The sequence below is a fragment of the Protobothrops mucrosquamatus genome, unplaced genomic scaffold (assembly GCF_001527695.2).
Source record: "Protobothrops mucrosquamatus isolate PMUCROS unplaced genomic scaffold, P.Mucros_1.0 scaffold1, whole genome shotgun sequence".
NCBI lineage: Eukaryota > Metazoa > Chordata > Lepidosauria > Squamata > Viperidae > Protobothrops > Protobothrops mucrosquamatus.
The window spans coordinates 3,438,305-3,459,155 of NW_015386388.1; the positions used below are offsets into that span (position 1 = coordinate 3,438,305).

The 20,851-nt window shown below is 38.1% G+C and overlaps 1 protein-coding gene across 1 annotated transcript in view; it reads right to left on the bottom strand.

The window, feature by feature from the left end:
* MED24 (mediator complex subunit 24) overlaps window positions 1–20,851 on the bottom strand; it is an 83,558-nt gene that overhangs the window by 48,001 nt on the left and 14,706 nt on the right. Inside the window, exons 3-11 of the mRNA XM_015832267.1 lie at window positions 15,633–15,715; window positions 14,585–14,623; window positions 12,647–12,720; window positions 10,101–10,324; window positions 9,266–9,377; window positions 9,010–9,160; window positions 7,636–7,749; window positions 4,119–4,166; window positions 729–811 (exon numbers count right to left, since the gene is read on the bottom strand). Coding sequence (XP_015687753.1) covers window positions 729–811; window positions 4,119–4,166; window positions 7,636–7,749; window positions 9,010–9,160; window positions 9,266–9,377; window positions 10,101–10,324; window positions 12,647–12,720; window positions 14,585–14,623; window positions 15,633–15,715 — 928 coding nt within the window. The remainder of the gene's footprint in view (window positions 1–728; window positions 812–4,118; window positions 4,167–7,635; window positions 7,750–9,009; window positions 9,161–9,265; window positions 9,378–10,100; window positions 10,325–12,646; window positions 12,721–14,584; window positions 14,624–15,632; window positions 15,716–20,851) is intronic.

Consider the following 20,851-nt stretch of genomic DNA (forward strand, 5'->3'; position numbering starts at 1 on the left):
ATTTATAATAAACTATGGTTCATGACTTTTTAAAATACAAAGTATTATACAAAATTTTGTAAATGAAATAAAACAAACCCTTCTCTAAACTATTAATGCAACTATCTAATTTTACTTAAATATAAACAAAAACTTCATATCAGTTGTGTTCGATTTCTTTCTCTCTTTGCACGTAATATAGAAACTAAGGCCTAACAGACATCGTGTCTTCCTCAAACTGGCTACAAAATTTGAGGAATGGAACAACCCAACTCACAATAGGGTTCTTCTCTTCTATATAAACAGAATACATATTGGTAAGCAAACGTACATCAGTAGTTAATTAACTTCAGAGTTTGATCTGAAACTTACCATATTTTCAATTATTCAGACCTTGTCAGGTAACAATAATACCTTGTTTAACAGGCTAATTTTCAGGATTTAGCCCATATGTCAAATATACTGGCTGCTTTCCCCATTATTAGCCCTCCTCTGAACTACTATGTCTAAATACTGTCCTCATCTTAATTTTCCATTTTTTTCCCATCTGGCTATCTCTTTTCTCAGTAAACGAATGGGTATTCACTTACTCTTAAAAACTAAAGCCCAGTTGAATGTATGGCCGATATTTTGCAAGTCAGGCATGCCATATTCCTGGTAGCACTGGAGTCTTATAGTCATAGAGACAGAAATTCTAAGTAGAAAGTTCTACATATTCTGTGTGTGATGTTACAACGAAAGGGACCTACTTGCACCGTTGATCAGCTTTATCCAGGAGTGGTGTCAGCTTCAGCAGAAATTCAAAGGCACAATTCACATCTTCTGTGAAATCCTGCAACAGCATAACAGTACAATAGCTTCTCCCTTAGATCTTTAAAAATCTAGGAATTGAGCACTGGTAACTCTACCCCTAATTTGTTATAAATTTAAGCTGACATAGTGCATTTCAATAAGATTTACTGCTCAATTTTTTAAAATAACTGGAATATGCATTTTTTATGTTTAATGAGGTTAAAAAATAATTATTTCCCATTTGATACCCTGATAACTTTTTCTGTTTCTTTTTGTAGTGTGCAGAGTGAAATTTTATAAATGGATGCTTCTTTTCCCCTACCTTTGTATGTGATAAATTGTTATCTATATTTTATGCAATTACCTTCGATTAAAAAAATTATTGCTGCTTTGCAAAAGACACTCTTTAATTGTTTCCAGCTTTCAGTGGAATTTAATTATGATGGGTGGGCTTTGTGTGTGTGTGTGTGTGTGTGTGTGTGTGTGTGTGTGTGTGTGTGTGTTGAGGAGGAGAAGCAGAAGTAGCAGCAGATTATAAAGATTTCCAATTTCAAAAGGGAGAATCTTAAGAAATCAAATAAAAGCTGTTAGTGAGCATTTAATTTTCTTTTAATTTTCTTCAAAGTTCACGATAAGGCCTCCTAAAATAAATAAGGGACACAAAGATTCAAATCTCAAGTCAGTCATAAACTCACTGTTAAGTTTCCTTTTTGTTGTAATAATCAAACCAATAATAAAAACTATACTGCTCCTCAATATAGGCATTTCACTCTTAGCAGTCACTGATATGGACATTTTCACAGTTTACATTAGACATGTCAAACACAAGGCCCGCAGGTCACATCTGGCCTGCAATGTGGTTAGATCTGGCCCGTGGGGCTGCCCTGGAATCAGCATGGGACTGGCCCTCGCCGCCTCAGCCCTCGCCGAGCCGGGCACTGATCTACAACATTGTGGTGGCCATCCCTGCCGTAACTTGGTCAGCCTTAGATCCGCGTGGCCGCCCTGGAGACGGCGAGAGGCTGCCCCCACCGCCTCAGCCCTGCCCCTTGGGTATACACACAGGTGGCGAGCGCATGGGGGCTGGCGTCCCTGGTGAAAGGAAGCACTCAGAACATGGTCAGCTTGTGGGACAAGGTCACCAGGAACACCAAGCCCCACGCGCTCGCCACCTGTGTGCATGCCCAGGAATGGGGCCAAGGCAGCGGGGGCTGCCCCTCACTGTCTCCAGGGCAGCCCTGTTGGCCGGATTTAAGGCTGACTGCCTTCTGGATGAGATGGCTGCCACAAAGTTGCAGATCAGTGCCATGCCCGCCACCAGTGCCTCCATGGCCTGCTCGCCGGCCTGGCCTCGCAGCCCATGTAGGAAAGCCATGGCCACCAGCTGCATGGCTACTGGCAGCGCTGCCAACCTCTCCCCCTCCCCTCGTCCCTTTCTGGGCACGGAGGGAGGGAGGGAGGAAGGAAGGAAGGAGATGAGAATGAGGGGGGAAAGAGGGAGGAAAAGGAAGGAAGGAAGGAAGGAAGGAAGGAAGGAAGGAAGGAAGGAAGGAAGGAAGGAAGGAAGGAAGGAGATGGGAATGAGAAGAAGGGAGACAGGGAAGGAGGGAGGGAAACAGGAAGGAAGGTGGGAAAGAGAAGCAGGGAGGGGAAAGAGGGGGAGGGAGGGAGGGAGGGAGGGAGGGAAGAGATGGGAATGAGGAAGAAGCCAGGGAAGGAAGAGAGGGAAGGAGATGGGAATGAGAAGGAGGGAGGCAGGAAAGGAAGGAGGGGAGGGAGGGAAGAGTTGGGAATAAGAAGGAGGGAGGCAGAGAAGGAAGGAAGGAGAGAGAGGAAGGAAGGTGATTGCAATGAGCAGGAAGGAGGCAGGGAGGGAAGGAGATTGGAATGACAGGGAGGGAGGGTCTGAGGGAAGTCCTGCCTTAGCACTTGGCCACCAGCAGCCTTGCTGCCCTTTTGCCATCCCCTTGCCCCCTCCTCCTCGCCTCTCTTGGGCGTCTTCCATCCTATCGCTCAGGATGCTTTGGTTACAAAGCCGGGTCTCCTCGCATGGAGAGGGAATGGGCCTTCCTCTGACCCATGCACTTTGCCCTCCCACACCCACCATGAGCAATCTGGCCAAGGAGAGCGAGTACAACAGAGCCTCAAGGAGTAGATAAGCTCAGCCAGGCACCTCCTTGAGAAAGCCATGCTGGGCTGGGCTGCAGGGTTCTGGTGCCCCAGGAGGTTGAGGGCCAGGCTGGGCGTTTGCCCTCTGCTGCCCAGGGTTCTCGGCAGCCCACACTGCCATGCAGGAGTCTTCCACATGGCCTGAGGGGGACGGTAAGGCTCCTCTGGTGGACTGCACTTTGGCGCTTGCCCTGGTCTCATCTTCCTCCGCTGGAGGCCTCTGGATCTCCCCTTCCAACCTCACCTGCTGTGTGTGGTAGTGTGGAGGAGAAAGTTTGCAGGAAGTAGTTTCCTTCAAGTCCAACTTCTGCTTGACAGATCTCTGGAAAGAAGGAGTGGGTGGCGGGGGAGCTGTGGGAGGGAAGGTTGCCCCAACAAGTCAGCATCCTTACCACACTCAATTGGAAATGGGGATTCCTTTTGAGAAGGGCCAACCTCCCTTGTGCAGGACCAGAGAATGCTGTTCCTTTTGCTCTCCAGAGATCTGTCAAGGCAGAAGTTGGACTCGGAGGAAACTGCTTCCTGAAAACTTTCTCCTTCGTGCTTCCCACACGCAGCAGCATTGTCCTCTGCCTCCTGCTTTGTTGCGAGGGACACAGACAGGGAAACGCCAATGGGATTGGGAGAAGAATGTCTCCATTGGCATGCTGTGCACACATATGCACACAGACACACATCCCATTCCAAGCTTGGAGACTTTTATCCACATCTGAGCTTACAAACTGCCAATCATGCCTGGGCTTAGGGAGAAGGCCTCTTCTTCCTCTGTGGATAAAAATCCCCAAACTTGGGTGTGTGTGTGCACGTACGCATGTGCTTGGCTGACAGCAGTTTGGGGAGGCAAGGAACTTGTCTGGTGTGACTTGTTCTGTCCTGACTCAGCTGTCCCAAGTCAGCCACAATGAGTAAGCGGCATCGGGGCGGTCACGCCCACCAAGCCACGCCCACCTAGTTATAGCAACCCAGCTATTGGCCCTTTGAGGGCAACCATAATGCTGATGTGGCCTTCAATGAAATTGAGTTTGACACCTCTAGTTTACATGATCACCACTAACCTAATAATTTTCATTATCAATTGGGAGGTTATGGTCAATTTGTTTCTGTTTTCCCAAATTAAATATAGGAAACAAAACAGAGCACTAACATAAAACCTAAATGTCACTCTGATATATTTTTACCTTTTCTCCTGGAGAATACTTTTTCAGTTTCACCAAAACTTGTGGTATCTAAAAAAAGAATAAAATTAGCCACTTAGGAATCTTTATTCCTAGTCTTTTCTCCCCATCCTTTTCTCCTCTGTCCTCCTAATGCAAAGATCTTCATGTCCATCTGACCCTGTTTATTCCATATAAATCTATTCCCATTCCTCCCATAAACTTTGTATCATTTTTCAAGATTCTCCTCCTAAGCAACTATTTGTCAGGCAGCCATTTGTGTGAAATGGTATAGGGTTTCCTGCCTGAGCAGGGGGTTTGACTAGACTTAAAATGAAAAAGATAAAAACTAATACAAACTAGAAAGAATAAAAAAGAGGAACTACAGAAAATAAAAATAGAAAGTAAAATAGAAAAAAAATAATATAATAAGGAATTTCATAATTTCTCTCTGGACGAATCACTTTTGGATATTGTTTTTTAACTGCTATTGATAACAGTTATTAGGAAATTCTCGGTCAATACGTTTTACAGCACTGGGTGAATTTCCTTCAATATTCAAGGAAAGAAGTTTTAAATACAAATTTAAAGACTTAAGAAATATTTTGGAATAAACTGTGAAAGAGTGATTAGATTTAGAACTTTGATTTTGGAAAGTTACAAATGGACTAAAGATTCAGATGGATTTGAAATAAGATTTTGGAATTAATTGGAATAATCTTTCCTTTGGGAAAATGCTTTTGTTTTGAACTATCTTAAAAAACATACAATAGGATGAACTTTGAAGGTTGTACATTAGAGGGAATCAGAAGGTGTTAAATATTATAACTAAAGCATAAGAATATTTAAATTTGACTTACTAATACAGAAGGGAGCAACATATTTTAATACTGAACATATTGAACGATAATTTTTGAACAATGAGTTCAGAAATTACTTTTAATACTGTCTGCCTCTATAGATAGACTATGTTTAAAAGATGTCAAGAAAGAGGAACAAGTTATATATGACAAGATGTGAAAGTGGATTAAAAAAAGATAAGTTACAAAAATGATATGGGAAAAAATTATTACACTGCACAAATTAAAAAAGCCAGTTGATATTATAATAATTAAAAGGGATATACAAATAACAGACCAAAACCTGGCTAATTTTCCTATAATGGATTTGTCAAAGCTCCTTCTAGAAGAAGGACAAAGAAAAAATAAAAATAATTCAAATTTTAAGAGATTATTTGAAGGGATTAAAGATCAAGGCTGTTAGAAGTAAAAAGAAGAAATATAAAATTGATTTATGTGATCAAGGTTAAAACAAATATATTGTTCTCTCTGGTAACCCTTAATGGAGTTTTGCTGATAAAAAGGTTTTTTTTCTTTTTTCTTCATCAAATGTATATCCTGTCTGACTCCCAGCAATTCTGGATATTTTAAAAATTGTTAAAACATTTAAAACAAGAAAATAACAACAAAGGAAGAGTAAAGATGGAAAAATGACAAAACCAGATGGGGAACAAAGAAAACAATGCATACAATCTAAAGAGAGCTTCAGCCATTCACCAAAGGCTTGGGCAACAATATTTGTGAACATTTTGTGACATTGAAGTAACTCAACTAATGCCTCAGGAGAGTTTCAACAAGAGCTCTCTATTATACACCATGCAATTAGAAATTTCTATATTCTTGGAAGAAATCTGAAGTTCTTCTGATATGATGAAGGTAGAAAAGCCAGATTTAATATCTCTGCTTAGCTATGACATTGGCTGAATATGAATAAGCACTTGAAGACTCAACAATGACATTGTGGAGAAGATCCAAAAATAATAATAAAGGAACGCTTTGAAGTTTTTAATCTGATTTTCATGCAGTTTCACAAGTTAACTGTCCTATCTTTTACTTTATTTATTCCATAATATTCCAATTTGTCCACAGGCTGTGCCTGTGTATATCTGTTCGTCTTTTTCATGCTTAATGTATTCATCTCTGCATGGACAATTGGATACATGATGTCCTTGAGCTGCAGTAGTGATTTATTAAACAAGCCAGGAATGTTAAGTTGCAATTTGTTAAGTCTCTTTTGGGGAATCTAGTAGCGTCATGGTGTGTTTACCAAGAAAGCCAGGAAGAAGAAAGACATAGCCATCTGGCTTATGTTTATATTACAAAAAATATTATGAAGCTAAATGCAGATTTCTCCGTACTCCACCAAAAGACACCAGCCCAGAAGAAAGAACAAAGAATAACCTGGGCTTCAGGTCACTAGTATAGCAATGAATGTCACCAGCTATACAGAGAAACAAGGCTTGTATTTATGCAGAGTCAAAATCAAGAATGATTATGGATGCAGTACCTAAAGAAAGATTTTCCATATAGATCAGATAGGCCTGTAAATATCCTTCTATTCTAAAAAGAACTTCTAATCTTTGGTATACTGCCCCCAGGAGCAGCTAATTCGGACCAAGGTCCCCAGCACAGTTTGATCTGGAGTTGCCAAGGGAAGTAAACAATTCCCCTTATGTTGGAAAATTCATGCCATCCATGAATAGGGTCACAGCCAAAGTAAGTAAGATAATTCCATGTTTTCTTTCTCTTTACGTCATCCACTTTTTCTCTCACCTTTCTGCTCCCACATACTACTCCTCACAGGGAACAAAAAAGATATTTTGTCAGACACCTGAACAGACTACTTATGGTGGATTTTTAAATTCTCACTGAAGGCCATAGGAAATCAAAGTTAGGACCCTCCTGGTTTAAAAGCTAGCACTGAATGGTCATGTGCTTGAGCATTCTCCATTTTCATTCCTCTAAAAATAACTTTTTTCAATTGCAGAAAAAGCAAAAACAAACTTACAAAAGCATCCGTAGTTCATACTGTATAGAAAGCTAAAGAGCCACCTAAATGCACTTTTGACACTGCTATCATTCTACAATAAATTTCTTCTTCACTCTACAATGAAGAAGAAAAAAACCCACAAAAGTAACTAACCAAGGAAAAGATGTATGTAGGTCCATAGCTGAATGAGCATGAATGGGTTGAAATGCAACCCATTTACTGGATATTTAATCAGGTTTGTGCAATGCCAGAGAATGTAAGAAAGCTTGCAGTAAATGGAGAAAAAGCAAACAGCTATGAAGCATATATTTGCAAAGGAGTAATACAGATTTTGGAAATAGTTCATATTAAATTCCTTTTGTTTACCTAAATCATACCATTGGAATAAACAAAGACGAGCAACTAAACAATTCTCCATTAGGAATGAAAGAAACTGCTTTATATCACCTCAGACAAGTGGTCTGTCCAATTGAATTTGGCTGTAATAAGTTCAAGTTTCATACATATGTTTTTCACAGTTGTGTGTGTGGAAATGTCAGGAATTGAACCAAGGACTTCTTGCACACAGAGTCTCCTGCTGAGATATTGTCTTTTCTAATTTTTTTTTAAAAGCCAGATGTTTATCATGAACATTCCTTCATGACAGCCTTTCGATCAGAAGCCTACTCAAGGCAGCTAAGCCCAGCTGTCTCTCCCTGACATTCAGGCTTACCTTGAGGAAAGTGAAGGCTGTCCATTTCAGCTCTTCCGTCCCTTCAGGAGATTCAATCAGTCCCACAAAGCACGCTTTCCAGATTTCCAGAATGAAGAGTGGGGATGGGATACGCTAACCAAGAGCAGAAAAAACCCCCCCAGAAAACTTCAGGTCTGACCAAAACAAAAATACTTATAATATGAAATGACCTAGGCTTCACCATAAGCTAAATATGTAAATGTATAGACTATCCATAGCTTTTCTAGAAATTCAATTTCACCCAACCTCAACCAAACAGTACAGATTCCTGCTCTCTCAAAATGCTTCTTGCTACTAAGAATTCAAAAATCATTTGGTAGCCAATGATATGTAACAGAGTTTCTGAAAAGAGAAGCATCTTTCTTTTTTTTTACAAAGCCAATTATGTATCTTTCATTCCACAGCAAATGAAAAGGGGAAACTTTCTGTCAGGTCTCCAACCTTTGGGGGCTGATGGACCTGTTTGACATTTTAGAATAATGTCATCAATTTGCTTGCAAAAAAGGTAGGGAAAAGCTTTACCATTTAAAAAAAAACCAGGTGAAATGGTGATATGGCTAGTTCCACACTACCACTCATCCTAAAAAAAGGAGACTGAATATGGAACCCCAAGAGAACCAAGAATATGTAGTAGCCAAATGGATATCAGGGATCCTAATGTTCTAGAAAGAAGGAAACTTCAAAAAAAAATGGAAGATCAAGATCAAGTATCTCATGTCTCTCCATTTCTGGAAAGGAGAATAGATGTCTGAGATAGCAGATATGGAACACGTAAAAAGACACATGATTGTGTCCTGGTCTCACTCACCAGCCTACCCACCAAGAAATTCCTTAAATAGTTCCTCGTATGTCACTGTAGCCTTGTTCAAAAAGGTGGCTCACTCTAGTCTAGATAGTTATTATATAGTAAAATAATATTGGGCTGTACCAACTCAGAATGAATACAAGTGAAATGTCCTAACCTGATATTCCATCACATACATATGTTCTGCATATAGAAGACTATGGCTAGGTCATAAATCTGGCTATTCACAAGTTTAGCTACTGTACATTGTTGAACAAAATGAAACAATAGGCTCACACATGATGCTAAGCCATTTGGTAGGGGTCAACACATACATCATACAGCTAACATGGTTATGTATGTTGTATGAACCTACTCTTTTTTGCCAAGACAGAAGAATTCTAGCCAATTCTACTCAACATGGTAAGCAATAGATGCTTTTTTATTAGACAGAATCTTTCACCGATAGTTGAAAAAATATATAGTTGAAAAAATATATATTCTACCATATTTTATCTATAGAGGATCAAACAAAAAGACAAGAGAATTCCTCTATGATCCATTGATACCTGCATTCTTTTCACCATCATCAGTTGTTCGACTAAAGGCTGTGGTTCTCCAGTCAGATTCATGGTTCCTTCTAGCAGCACCACAGCATGTATGGTAGGGAAGCCTGTTTTGTTTAGCTGTTCTGAATGAACTGAGAGCATGGTAGGGATACTGTACAGAGAATTGTGACACAAAGAAAGAAGATATGGTTTAACTTTACTTACATATGAAAAGGAAAACTGTTTATTCCTTAACCTGTGGCTGTTGTTTGCTTACCTTCTGACAAGATTAATGCACTCTTCCAATTGATTCCGCAACTGATTGTTGTTAATATGTCCTACATTGTCTCCCAATTTGGCAAGGGACTGTTCAACTGCATTCCAGGAAGCTAAACAAAACACCATAAAGGTTACATTTTAATCACATAGTTTGTCCAACAACCCAAACGAACAACAGCCCCAAATATATATATATATATGCGCACTTAGTTTCTCACACACGTACAGTTAGAAAATGACTTGAAATTTGGCAGACTGCAACCTGGGTGGAAAAAAGGCAAAGTGATAAGTATGAATCTTATTGAGTATGTTTATTGCTCATACCCATGAATAGTGATGGACAGGATCAGAGACAAGGATAAGACTTCCAGTCTCCCTGGTTTTTCTAACAGCCTCACCTATTTGCAGGCATATGCAGTTTTTCTGGATTTAAAAGACGTGTATAAAGATCTGTTTTATATCAATTCAGTCTATTCATCTGCAGCTGCTATCCAAAGTCCTAACTTCATCTAATCTAACCAATCTTATGTGCCTAGATTAAGTGTGCTATTGTTTCCTTGAGTTTCAGGGAAGCGATGGGAATAATTATTAGGTTTATAAAGTTTTGTGGCTCCACCACCAAAAAAAAAAATATCAGGATCACTAAGAGACTTGTTGTGCTGCTTCAAGCCTTATAAAGAATCCCAACAAAATACTTCTATCATCAATTTAATTCAAGGTGCACAAGTGAGTTCGAAGTCTAGAGACTAAATGTTTTGTATTAAAATCTGCACTATGTTGCTCTTTTTATAATTAAAAAAAATAATTTTCCTATATGAACACTGGCCGCATACATGTATCTTCCAGCTTGGCGATATGAATCAGGGCCCGATTTTTGGTGCTCGCCAGGATTTTCACCAGACGCTCCAAGCACATATTGAGCTGGTTCTCTGCAGCCCCCTGTTCCAGCAGTTCTTTCAGCTTTTCTGTATAGAAGGCAGCACACCGCAGCATCCAAATGAGAACATTCATCAGGGCACGACAGAGGCCAATACATTCTTCTGCCTTACCATGGCAGCTGCAAGGAGAGTAAGGAAGGGACAAAATAAAGCATCTCTAGCAAAAAGACTATCTTGCTTGGCATGCAGACATTTACTGCAGAATTTCCATGATCTTCAGAAACATAAACTTAATCCTAGCTTCTTTGGAGGGGTGCAGGAGAAATGCCAAAACTGACAAAATATATCAGAGAAAAGGCTTCCCCTACTTTAATATGGGCTATGATGCAAAGAAAGAAAAAAGATAAGAGACAAGGAAGAACCTGAAAGAAAGCTTCAGTTCTCATCATTATTCAATTGTCATGGTGGCCAGATAAATCTCAACTGTAAAGGAGAAATGATAGGGCGATCCTATTTCTGAAAGCCCTAATGATCTTTGTAATCTTCTTTCCACTTTCCTGCCTATTATTAACTTCCCAGTTTCATAGCCATTTCTAATTCTTAAAAGATCACATTGTGTAAGGTCTTCTGGCTATTGAGTCCAATCAAGTGTATTTGATAATATGGCTTCTATACAGTGAAAGCAGGTAAGTGGAAAGAAAGTCATGGATATACTTTCCTGTAGCTACACCTCAGTTGTAATTTAGCAGGAGTAAACTCCCTTTATGGAAATGATGAATCCAATAGTGAAAGCAGTAGAACAAAATGGTGCAAGAATACAAGCAGCAACACTATGGTCAACACAGTGGTTTAAGCCTCAAAGACCTGTAAGTACCCAACTATGAGAATAACTTGCCAATTAGAAAATGCCCATTTCAAATCTTACTTCAGTAGTGAAATTGCATGAGTGCTTAATCTCAGCCTTCCATCTGCAATGTTAGCATAGGATTGCTACAGCATAGGATTAATCTGAATACCCCAAAATATAAGATAATGTAAAGCGTTATTACTTTGATTTCTCTAACCAACTTCCTGTCCACTCTTTTCTTTTGGGAATCTCTCAGCATCCCAGGAAAGAGTAAAATATCAGGGAATTTATATTATCAACCAGAGGTATCAAAGTAGTGACATCAAACATCTTGCATAACATGGCACCACAGTGCAGGTTGTCGCTTTCATTACAATTCATGCCTTTATTTAAACAAATTAAAAAGATAAATTATTCAGTCATTCAGTGATTAACATAACTAGGCCCAAAAAGCAGATGGGGACTAAGAGAAAAATCTTGTTGATGGGACAAGTACTTTTTCAACAAGCAGCAATAATCTCGGAGCTGAAGGGTTCTGATCAAATTAAAAAGCAGAACATTGAATTAAGCAGAGAAAGGATTAAGTATTGGGCTTTGTATCTGGCTGTAACAGGTGTTTATCAGTGTTCTGTGACAATTTAATATTCATTGTTTCTATTTTCTTATAGGAAGTTTCTGTTTCCTCACATTTCAATCCACTCCAGTATCCTCACCTGCTACCTCTATATAACACATTTAATCTGAATTTAGAAGTAAGATCTTTATAGAGTTTTAATTCTTTGAAATCAAAGATAAAATAAAGTTTAAAAAAAAGCCTTACCTACCAATTGTGGTTCTCCCAGGAATATTGGAAATGAGGTAGGATAAATTAGCGTACATGATAGTTATATCTAGATTCAGTTGCTAATTGCCTGGCTTTTTAAAATCCAAATGCTTCTCTTCACATACACAGCACAGTATTTTTCTTCCTTCTGTTCTTTTTTGTATCCTTTTTTGTTTTTTTTAATCTAGCTCACTAGCTTAAGCAATTGTTGAATATATATATTGCTGATACCACAGCCAGTTATCACAGGTAGATTAGTGGCTTCATAATGCTTGAAGATTGGACCTGACTAACTATGTAGCTTCTCCAATTCAGACATGCTTGTTTTCTTGCAGACATTTCATTACCCAAAGTAGGTAACATCATCAATGCTCCTAGCACCCTAACTAAATGTATCATTTTGTTTATCTCAGTGTGCTTATTTTCAGTTCCATTTTCAGTTTTCACTGTGTTTCAATCTTCTACTTCTTTTGAGGTCTTGTGTTCTCCATTTCTTTAAAAAAGAACTTTAGTTCTTTTTGTTAACAATGATTCTTTCTCTAAGAATCACTTGGCTTCAAAGATTGCAAAAAGGATTTTGCTTTTGAGACAGTGAGTTTTATCAAGAGTTTATACTGAATAGAAAGGACCAAAGAGACGACACCATCTGGGAACTGAATTCAGTCCAAATATTCATACATAAATACATTTTTTACTGTAACATCATAATTAAAAGACTGATCCTAGCAACCAGCAGGCATTTGATAAGCCACTGCCCAATAATGCTAGTCTCTCATCTATTCAGAATTACATTCAACACATATGCACCTACGGATACAACTCATTCCCTACCTGAGACGGTCACAGAACATGTCCATAATTTCGAGTAATGATTGGACACAGAGATCTCGGGAGAAGTCATCAAACTAAAAGAGGGACCACAAAAACATAAACTAGTCTTAAGTAATACAAAAATTAAGGTATGGACTTGAATCGTGTAAGGTTAATGTTTCTTATCATTTTTTCTAAAGCAATTTGATATTTTAAGAGTCTTACAAAGTATTAATAATTATGTTCCCATTATGTTTTATCAAAATGTCTCATACTTTATATTTTACAATTAAGTCTCCAAAGTATGTTTTCTGATTTATCAAAATATCACCAAGTATTGCCTTTTTAAATGGAGATGCAGTCCAGTCTAAAAACTGGAAGACAATTACCACCTATTGAATCTTTACCTTTTATATATTTTTTATTCACTCTACCTGGCATAGATTTTAAAAAACTTCAGTCACATATGATTGTGAATCTTCCTGCAAAATGGATGGGACCAGGCAAGAAGGGAGGAGACCAGTCATTTTAACCCAGTCTTGCATCCAGTGAATTAGGTTCTACTAGCAAATTAGAAATTCTGAAAATAAATGCTGGAGGAAATATAGAGACAGTCCTCAACCTATGACTATAATTGAGCCCAACATTTTCACTGCTAAGTAAGGCCGTTGTTAAGTCAATCATGCCCTATTTTACAAGTTTTTTGCCATTGTTATTATGTGAATCACTACAATCTTTAAGCAAATCATGTGGTTGTTAAGAGAATCTGGCTCCCCCCACTGACTCTGCTTGTCAGAAGCCTCCTGGAAAGGTTGCAGGGGATAATCCCAGGACCCCGAATGCTACAACCATTGTAAATACATACCAGCTGCCAATCACCTGAAGTTTGATCACATGACTGTGGGAATGCCCAATGGGCATAAGTGTGAGAATTGGTCATAAGTCATCTTTTTCAGTATCATTGTAATTTTGAACAGTCATTAAACAAATGGTTGTAAGTCACACTACACTACACTCTTCACTCTTTTGATTTTGACTGCCATCTGCTAGTCAATAACACTTAAGATAGGTTCCCTCATTTTGTTATATCATTGTGTGCTTAATGTTACTGTGCTTTACCAACTCACAATTAACTGGGTTTATACAAGCCATATTATGCAAGCCATATATTGCATTGTGATTTGAAAACTACAATAGCTGAGTCTATATAATGATATAAGCCAAACTGTATAAGCTGTATTAGGATCAGGAATAGCCATAAAAAACAACAGGGTGATCTTGGGCCAGTCACTCTCAGTCCAACTCATCTCACAGGGCTGTTGTTGTGGGGAAAATAGGAGAAGTAAGTTGTGTTGGATATGTTTGCAGCCTTTAGTTATTTGTAAGAATAATAAAGGCAGACTACAAATCAATCAATAAATAAACTTGCCACAGTGTTTGAATGCAGCCTTAAAACATAATTAAATACATGCTTCTAGATTTAAAGTCCCAAGTTTAATCTGGGAAATGGCAAATAAGGCATTTGCCCAGAGTAAGGTGATCAGAATTACTGGGAGTCGAGAGGTGTATGCACTGTATAAATATTTCTCAGGAAAGGAAAAGGAAAAATATAATGATTGTGGTATTTGAGGTCTCTATTTTCACATACCCAATTCTGAAAGGGTTCCAAGAATATGACATGAAAGCCAATCAGGCTAATGGAATATATCTGCACCTCATACTTTTATGATTTTTTAAAATGAAATGCATATACAGTATATGTTTCTTTGTTGAATGACTGAGGAAAGAGAAAGTTTGTTGAAGACAGGTCTACAAAAGGAAGCAGATGACAATTAGGCAATGCTGCCAAGTGGTTTCTGCGGACTCTGAATATACACTGGTGCCCTCTATATGAGCCAAACCTGCAAAGAATAGAATGACAAAATTCAGAGAAGGGACACAGAAATGTTTGAATACTACCTTGCTGATGGCCATCAGAACAGTCGAATATGACACCATCTGTAAACAAAAGGGGGAGAGGGTTACAAGCTAAAGCTAATATTTAATCAAACCCACAAACAAGGTCTGCCATTTCAACTGCTGTGTGAAGGGGGTGACAAACAGCAAGGTCACTTATCAGCAATACAGCTTTGCTGAAGCACTGGCCTGGCACAAATTTAAACGGACATTTTTAGGCAATGGTGTACAGTTTCACATCAACATTATAGTGAGCAGCACAAGAAAAAAAAGGAGAGTTTAAAATGAAACCAAAAAGCTTCTCTTATGGCAATGTTACCAAGAATATCGCAGCACTGGGGCAATTCATAGCAATGGAAAAGCACTCACCTGTTTCATTTTGGGAATACTATGATAAGAAAACACATCACCACCACAATCATCACAAAACCTGTACAAGTACAAATACTACTACCATTGTAGAGGGGAAAATCCATGTTAGCCCAAAATCAGTTGGTTAGCTCCATTTAAAACTAACTAATTTCTATTTTAAGGCATAGGCTTCCACAACTCTTTTTATTTTTTTGGCCATAAAATATATTTTTTTAATTTTTTTGGCTACAAAAGTAGAAGTTCAACATTCATGTTTAAACCATTCAACCATTCAAACACCCTCTCCTCACAATAAAGCCAAATATCTGCTGTAGTTCTACAGATCAGCAGGAAAGCAACTGATTAAGATTCATTGATTTCACTAAAAAAAAGTTATTCTCAAAAATTAAAGAGGGCATGTGAATAAAATCAGGGGTAGTTTCACAAACCTTTCTTACAATTCAGCAAAATGAAAATAATTTACACAAATTAAAAAATATGAAATTTGCACACTATTTTAAAATTGCGCCATGAGCTACTTAAAACTGGATTATCTCAGATTTTTTTCAATTTTTTCAAAGATGCTTCAGTCCTTCACTTACTTCAAAGATACTTCAGTCCTATAGCTAAAATAATATTTAATCCATTAACATTAATTTACATCCTCTGAAATTGAAAGGTTTTATGATGGGATTATTACCTGAGAACTGATGGCATATTTCAGATAGGACAGGAGTAATGGGTTTGGCGATGGGCCAATCATGGCCTGTTCAAGAAGCGCTTCTGTAATTTAAAACAAAGGAAATTCTTTCTAGAAAATTACAATCATTTTCACAAAGAATAACAATGACCATAATTTGATCTACTAAAATCGCTCATGCAATTAGATCACTTTGAAAATTTGTGATTTATCTATTTTGGAAAAGGCAATGTTTTCTACTAATCAAAGGATGCAGGAGGATGGTAAATTTTGTGATATTTTACAATACTGTATTAAAGTATTGCATTTAGTAAACCAGTGAATATCAATAAATATAAAATGTGAGAATTTTTTCTTTCTTTTTTCTTTTTTTCATAGATTATATTCTTTTATTTAGATTATTTCTTTTCTAAATTTGTTTTGGTTTTTTTTAATTTAAAGATATTTGTTAATTATGTGTGTTAAATATCTATCTATATAAATAAAAATGTAAATGTTCGTTTGTTCAAAATCTTAAATCTCCGAAAGTTCTTCAACGATTGCTTTGAAATTTTGATACAACGTTGCATTCGAATACGCACATGTTTTTATATACCTATATTATATAGATGTCACACCTGTGACAGGTAAAACCATGCTTTTTTTGAAAAACAGTGCCATCGGTTGGACATAAAAGCAACACACGCTTTTACCAGACTGAGCCACAGCAATGCGTGGCCGGGTACAGCTAGTGTTAAATAAAAATAAAGAACTGTATACATTTCTCCTACATTCCTCTATTTTTAATTAATTAGATTTTTTAAAACAAATATTAAATTTTTTTATATAACTTAAAGACAAATACAGAAATATATAAAGAAAAGAAAGAAAAAAGGAAAAGGGCAGAAAAGAATACAATTAAAGAAAGAAAGAAAAAAGATAGCTAAGAAACAATTTCTTTATAGTATTTACAAACTCATTCCCGGATAGCCCTCAATTTAGAGCCACTGTTGGGACCGGAACGTCTTTTGTACAGTAAGTCATTGCAATTGAAAATCAAGTGAGATTCAGTTTTATAATAACTTTTATGGCAGTTGTTAAGCAGATCACCACAGTCTTTTAGTGATGCTGCAACCAATTGTACATGTAAGTCAGTTGCCAAGTGACCCAAAAGTGATTGTGAGACTGCAAGGGTGGTATAATAGTTCTAAGTGCAAGTACAGGTCATAAGTAACTTCTTCTAAGGCAGTGGTTCTCAACCTGTGGGTCGGGACCCCATTTGGAGTCGATCGACCATTTCATGGGGGTCGCCAAGCAAGGCTGTCCGCCATTTTTTTTGTCTGCCATTTTTTTTGTCCGCCATTTTTTTCCCCTTTTCCGGCAGGTGCCTTCCCTTCCCTTGGGCTGGGCCAGCTGGTGGTCGGCCTGCTCCGTCTCTGCCGCTTGCCAGCTATGCCTCGGCCGGCGCAGGGGGCGGAACCACGCATGCGCGGCGCTCCCAGGCAGGGAAAGTCCTCGACTTACGACCGGTTGGGTAGTCCTCGACTTACAACCGGTTTAGTCCTTGACTTACGACCAGTTTAGTCCTCGACGTACGACCGGTTTAGTCCTTGACTTACGACCGGTTGGGGTCGCGGCATTAAAAAGGTTGAGAACCACTGTTCTAAGGCCATCATAACTCTGAACCATCCTTAAATGTACAGTCATAAGTCGAGGACTACTAGTGGCCCTCCTCCTTCCTTAAAATTACAATAGTCTCTTCAGCCCCTTATTGTTTTTTAAAATCATCAAATCTAGGAATCATCTAGCACTTTTTCCATTTTGAGCAAAAAGTCTATAAAAGGTTTCCAGGCTTTCATAAAAATACTTATTGTTTCATCTCTGACCAAACAGGTCATTTTGATATTTGTTCACAACACATTCCTTCATTACAGATATTTCAATATTTCTCCCATCTTTTTGAGTATAGAGATTGTCCTCAATTTACAACCATAATTTATGTTAAGTGAGAAATTTGTTAAGTGAACTTTGCCCCATTTTATGACTTTTCTCGCCACATTTAGTAATAAAGTAATAAAGTTGGAGGGGACCTTGGAGGTCATCAAGTCCAACCCCCTGCTCAGGCACCTAACCCTATACCATTTCGGACAAATGGCTGTCCAGTTTCTTCTTAAAAACTTCCAGTGTTGGAGCATTCACTGCTTCTGGAGGCAGATTGTTCCACTGGTTAATTGTTCTAGCTGTCAGGAAGTTTCTCCTTAGTTCTAGGTTGCTTCTCTCTTTGGTTAGTTTATTAAGTGAATCACTGCAGTTCTTAAATTAGTAACATGATTAAGTAAATCTGGTTTCCCCATTGACTTTGCTTGACAGAAGATCACAAAAGGGATCACATGACTCTGGGACATTGCAATGGTCATAAATGTGAGTCAATTGTCACGCATCCAAATGTAAATCACATGATCATGGGGTTGCTGCAATGGTTATAAAGTGAAAAATGGTCATAAGTCACTTTTTCAGTACGTTGTAACTTCAAATCATTATTAAATAAACTGTTGTAAGTCAAGGACTACCTGTAATAATCTTGCTGCAGTTACCATATATAAAATCAGTATTCCATAAGCCTTTTCTGCTTAATTACCCATAGGTCCCAATAAAAAGAATTCTGATTTCATCTCAATATTAATCTTCAAACGTCTTTGTATCATCATCTATATTTGTCTCCATTTTTTTTCATAAGTCCACAATGCATGCAAAATGTCCCTCCATGTTTTTCAAATTTCTACCATTGACTTGAAGTATGTTTATATAATTTAGATAATTTCTCTGATTTCGTATTCCAGCAATACATCATTTTGTAAGATATCTCTTAAAAAGTATAACACAATATGAATTTCAACCTTAAAGTTAAATTTCAACTTTATCCACATTCTCTCCCTCTGATCCACCTGTATATTGTAACCAATATTCTTTGCTCCTTTTCTCCTGCAATCTTTAATTTGTTCCTCTTCAATTTCAAATTTCAACAGTTTATTTGGTTTTGGAATCATTTGTTCATCATTTGTACACAATCTATTTCAAATCCTGCTTTATGTTATTCAATCTACATTAAACTTTTTATCTACCTTAAACTTTCTCTTAATTGTGCATATAAAAACGACTGAAAACTAAATCCCTCTGCAGTTAGTTAATTGTTCTCTTAAGTTCATCTTCCTGTATTACTAAGTTTTTATATATTAACCATTTCTCTTTGTCTGCTGTTTCTCATCTATAAAATATTTCCACTGCGGGAAATATTAATTATTTGAATGACTATATAGATGAACATAAAAGGGCACAGGAAGATTCTTCAACATAGGGTGTTCTATGGCTTTCCTTAAATTTTCCCTAATAAGTTCTTTCTTATCCTCAAAATTCTATTTATTCTATTTCTAATAAGGCCTCAATTTCGTGTTTTAGAAATTTATTTATCTGCATATTTATTTCCCATGAACATTAATCACAATGTCACAGATTATCAGTATTAAGCTACTTGCAAAACTTCTAAAAATTATGAGAGTTTGAAAAATTAACTATTAAAGTCTATTTAAAATTTACGTGCTCTAGACCAGGGCTTTTCAACCAGTGGTATGGGTACCACCTGTGGTACATTGGCACCTGGCAGGTGGTACGTGACCATCCTAGAAAAGTGGTAGCAGGGGAGGGGAATGAGCTGAACTGGTGGCAGCACTGCACAAGCCTGAGCGAGAGCTGGCTGGAGCTGCAGGCTGTCAGGGCTCAACGGAAGCGCCAGGATCAGCGCCAGGCTCCAGCTGGAGCTCGGCGCTGATACTGGTGCTTCTGCTGAGCCCTGATTTACATTCAGATGCTTGGCAACTGATTCATATTTATGCTCTAGAGTCTAGAGCATAAATGTGAATAAGTTGCCAAGCATCTGAATGTAAATCACGAGACCCTGGAGATGCTGCAACATTCCATCTTATCAATGCTTCTTCTGGGCTCAGCAGAAGTGCCAGGATCAGTGCTGCTTTCCAGCTGATTGGTGCTTCTTCAGGGCTCAGCAGAAGCACCAGGATCAGCACCGAGCTCCAGCTAGAGCCTGCGCTGATCCTGGCACTTCCGCTGAGCCCTGATAGGCCTGAAGCTCCAGCCATCTCTCGCTCAGGCTTGTGCAGTGCTGCCACTGGTTCAGCTCATTCCCCTCCCCCACTACCACTTTTCTAGGATGGGCACGTACCACCTGCCGGGTGCCAATGTGCCACATGTGGTACCAGTACCACTGGTTGAAAAGCCCTGCTCTAGACCAGTGTTATCTTAGGACTTGGGGGGGGGGGTTTCTGTCTCAGGAATTCTTGAAATCAAAATTATTTGCCAGCCTATGATGAAAAATAATATAATATTAAAATCTCATTAACCAATCATGAGAAGCGGTAATGGAAGTGAATACTTCAATTTTAATTTTCAATGCAGAAAATATTGATAAATATAACCCACACAAACAAAAGCTAATGTGCAATCTTCCATAATTTCTAAAAGTAGGAAGGAGACCTGAGAGAAAAACATTTAAGAAACATTGCTCTAAAACATCAAGGTAGAAAAAAAGTAAGTGTTCTCTCTTCCAACTGTTTAAATATGGCCCTAATTTATCTTCATATTTCCCAGCAAAATAACAGAATTTCTGGAATTAAGAAATCTGCAGTAAAGAATAAATTTTAAACCAGGAAACTTCTACCAAAAATTTAGCAGCCAGATTTGGGGCCAATTACAATTTCCACAACTTCTTAAAGACAGTTTCTTGAACATCTCATTCTAATGGCTTAATCAGGAATTTACAACTACATGGGTAAATGTGGCTAAATCATCCACAACAAAAAACAGTCCAGAAGATAAGTTACTTGATGTGGATGGCAATGTTATATTAACCACTTCATTAACCTACACATGCATGGATATCATGTCTCAGATCACTTCCAAATTGTGGACCAGACTTTTAAGAGTGAAAATGCCCTCTTTGGGGATAGAAAGTATTCCCTCAAATTGATTAACCTCTTTTTTCTACCCATTAAATCTTCAGGCTTGTCTGGATTTAATTTTAATCTATTACAACTCATGCTGTCTGTAGCACAATTTTGGCAGGAAGCAATCAGGACCCCAGCAAATCTACAAAAATTGAAAAGTGGAGGTGCATAAAAGTACCACTGAGCTTTTTCTCCCAGCTGTCTCATAAAGATGGTAACTGACCT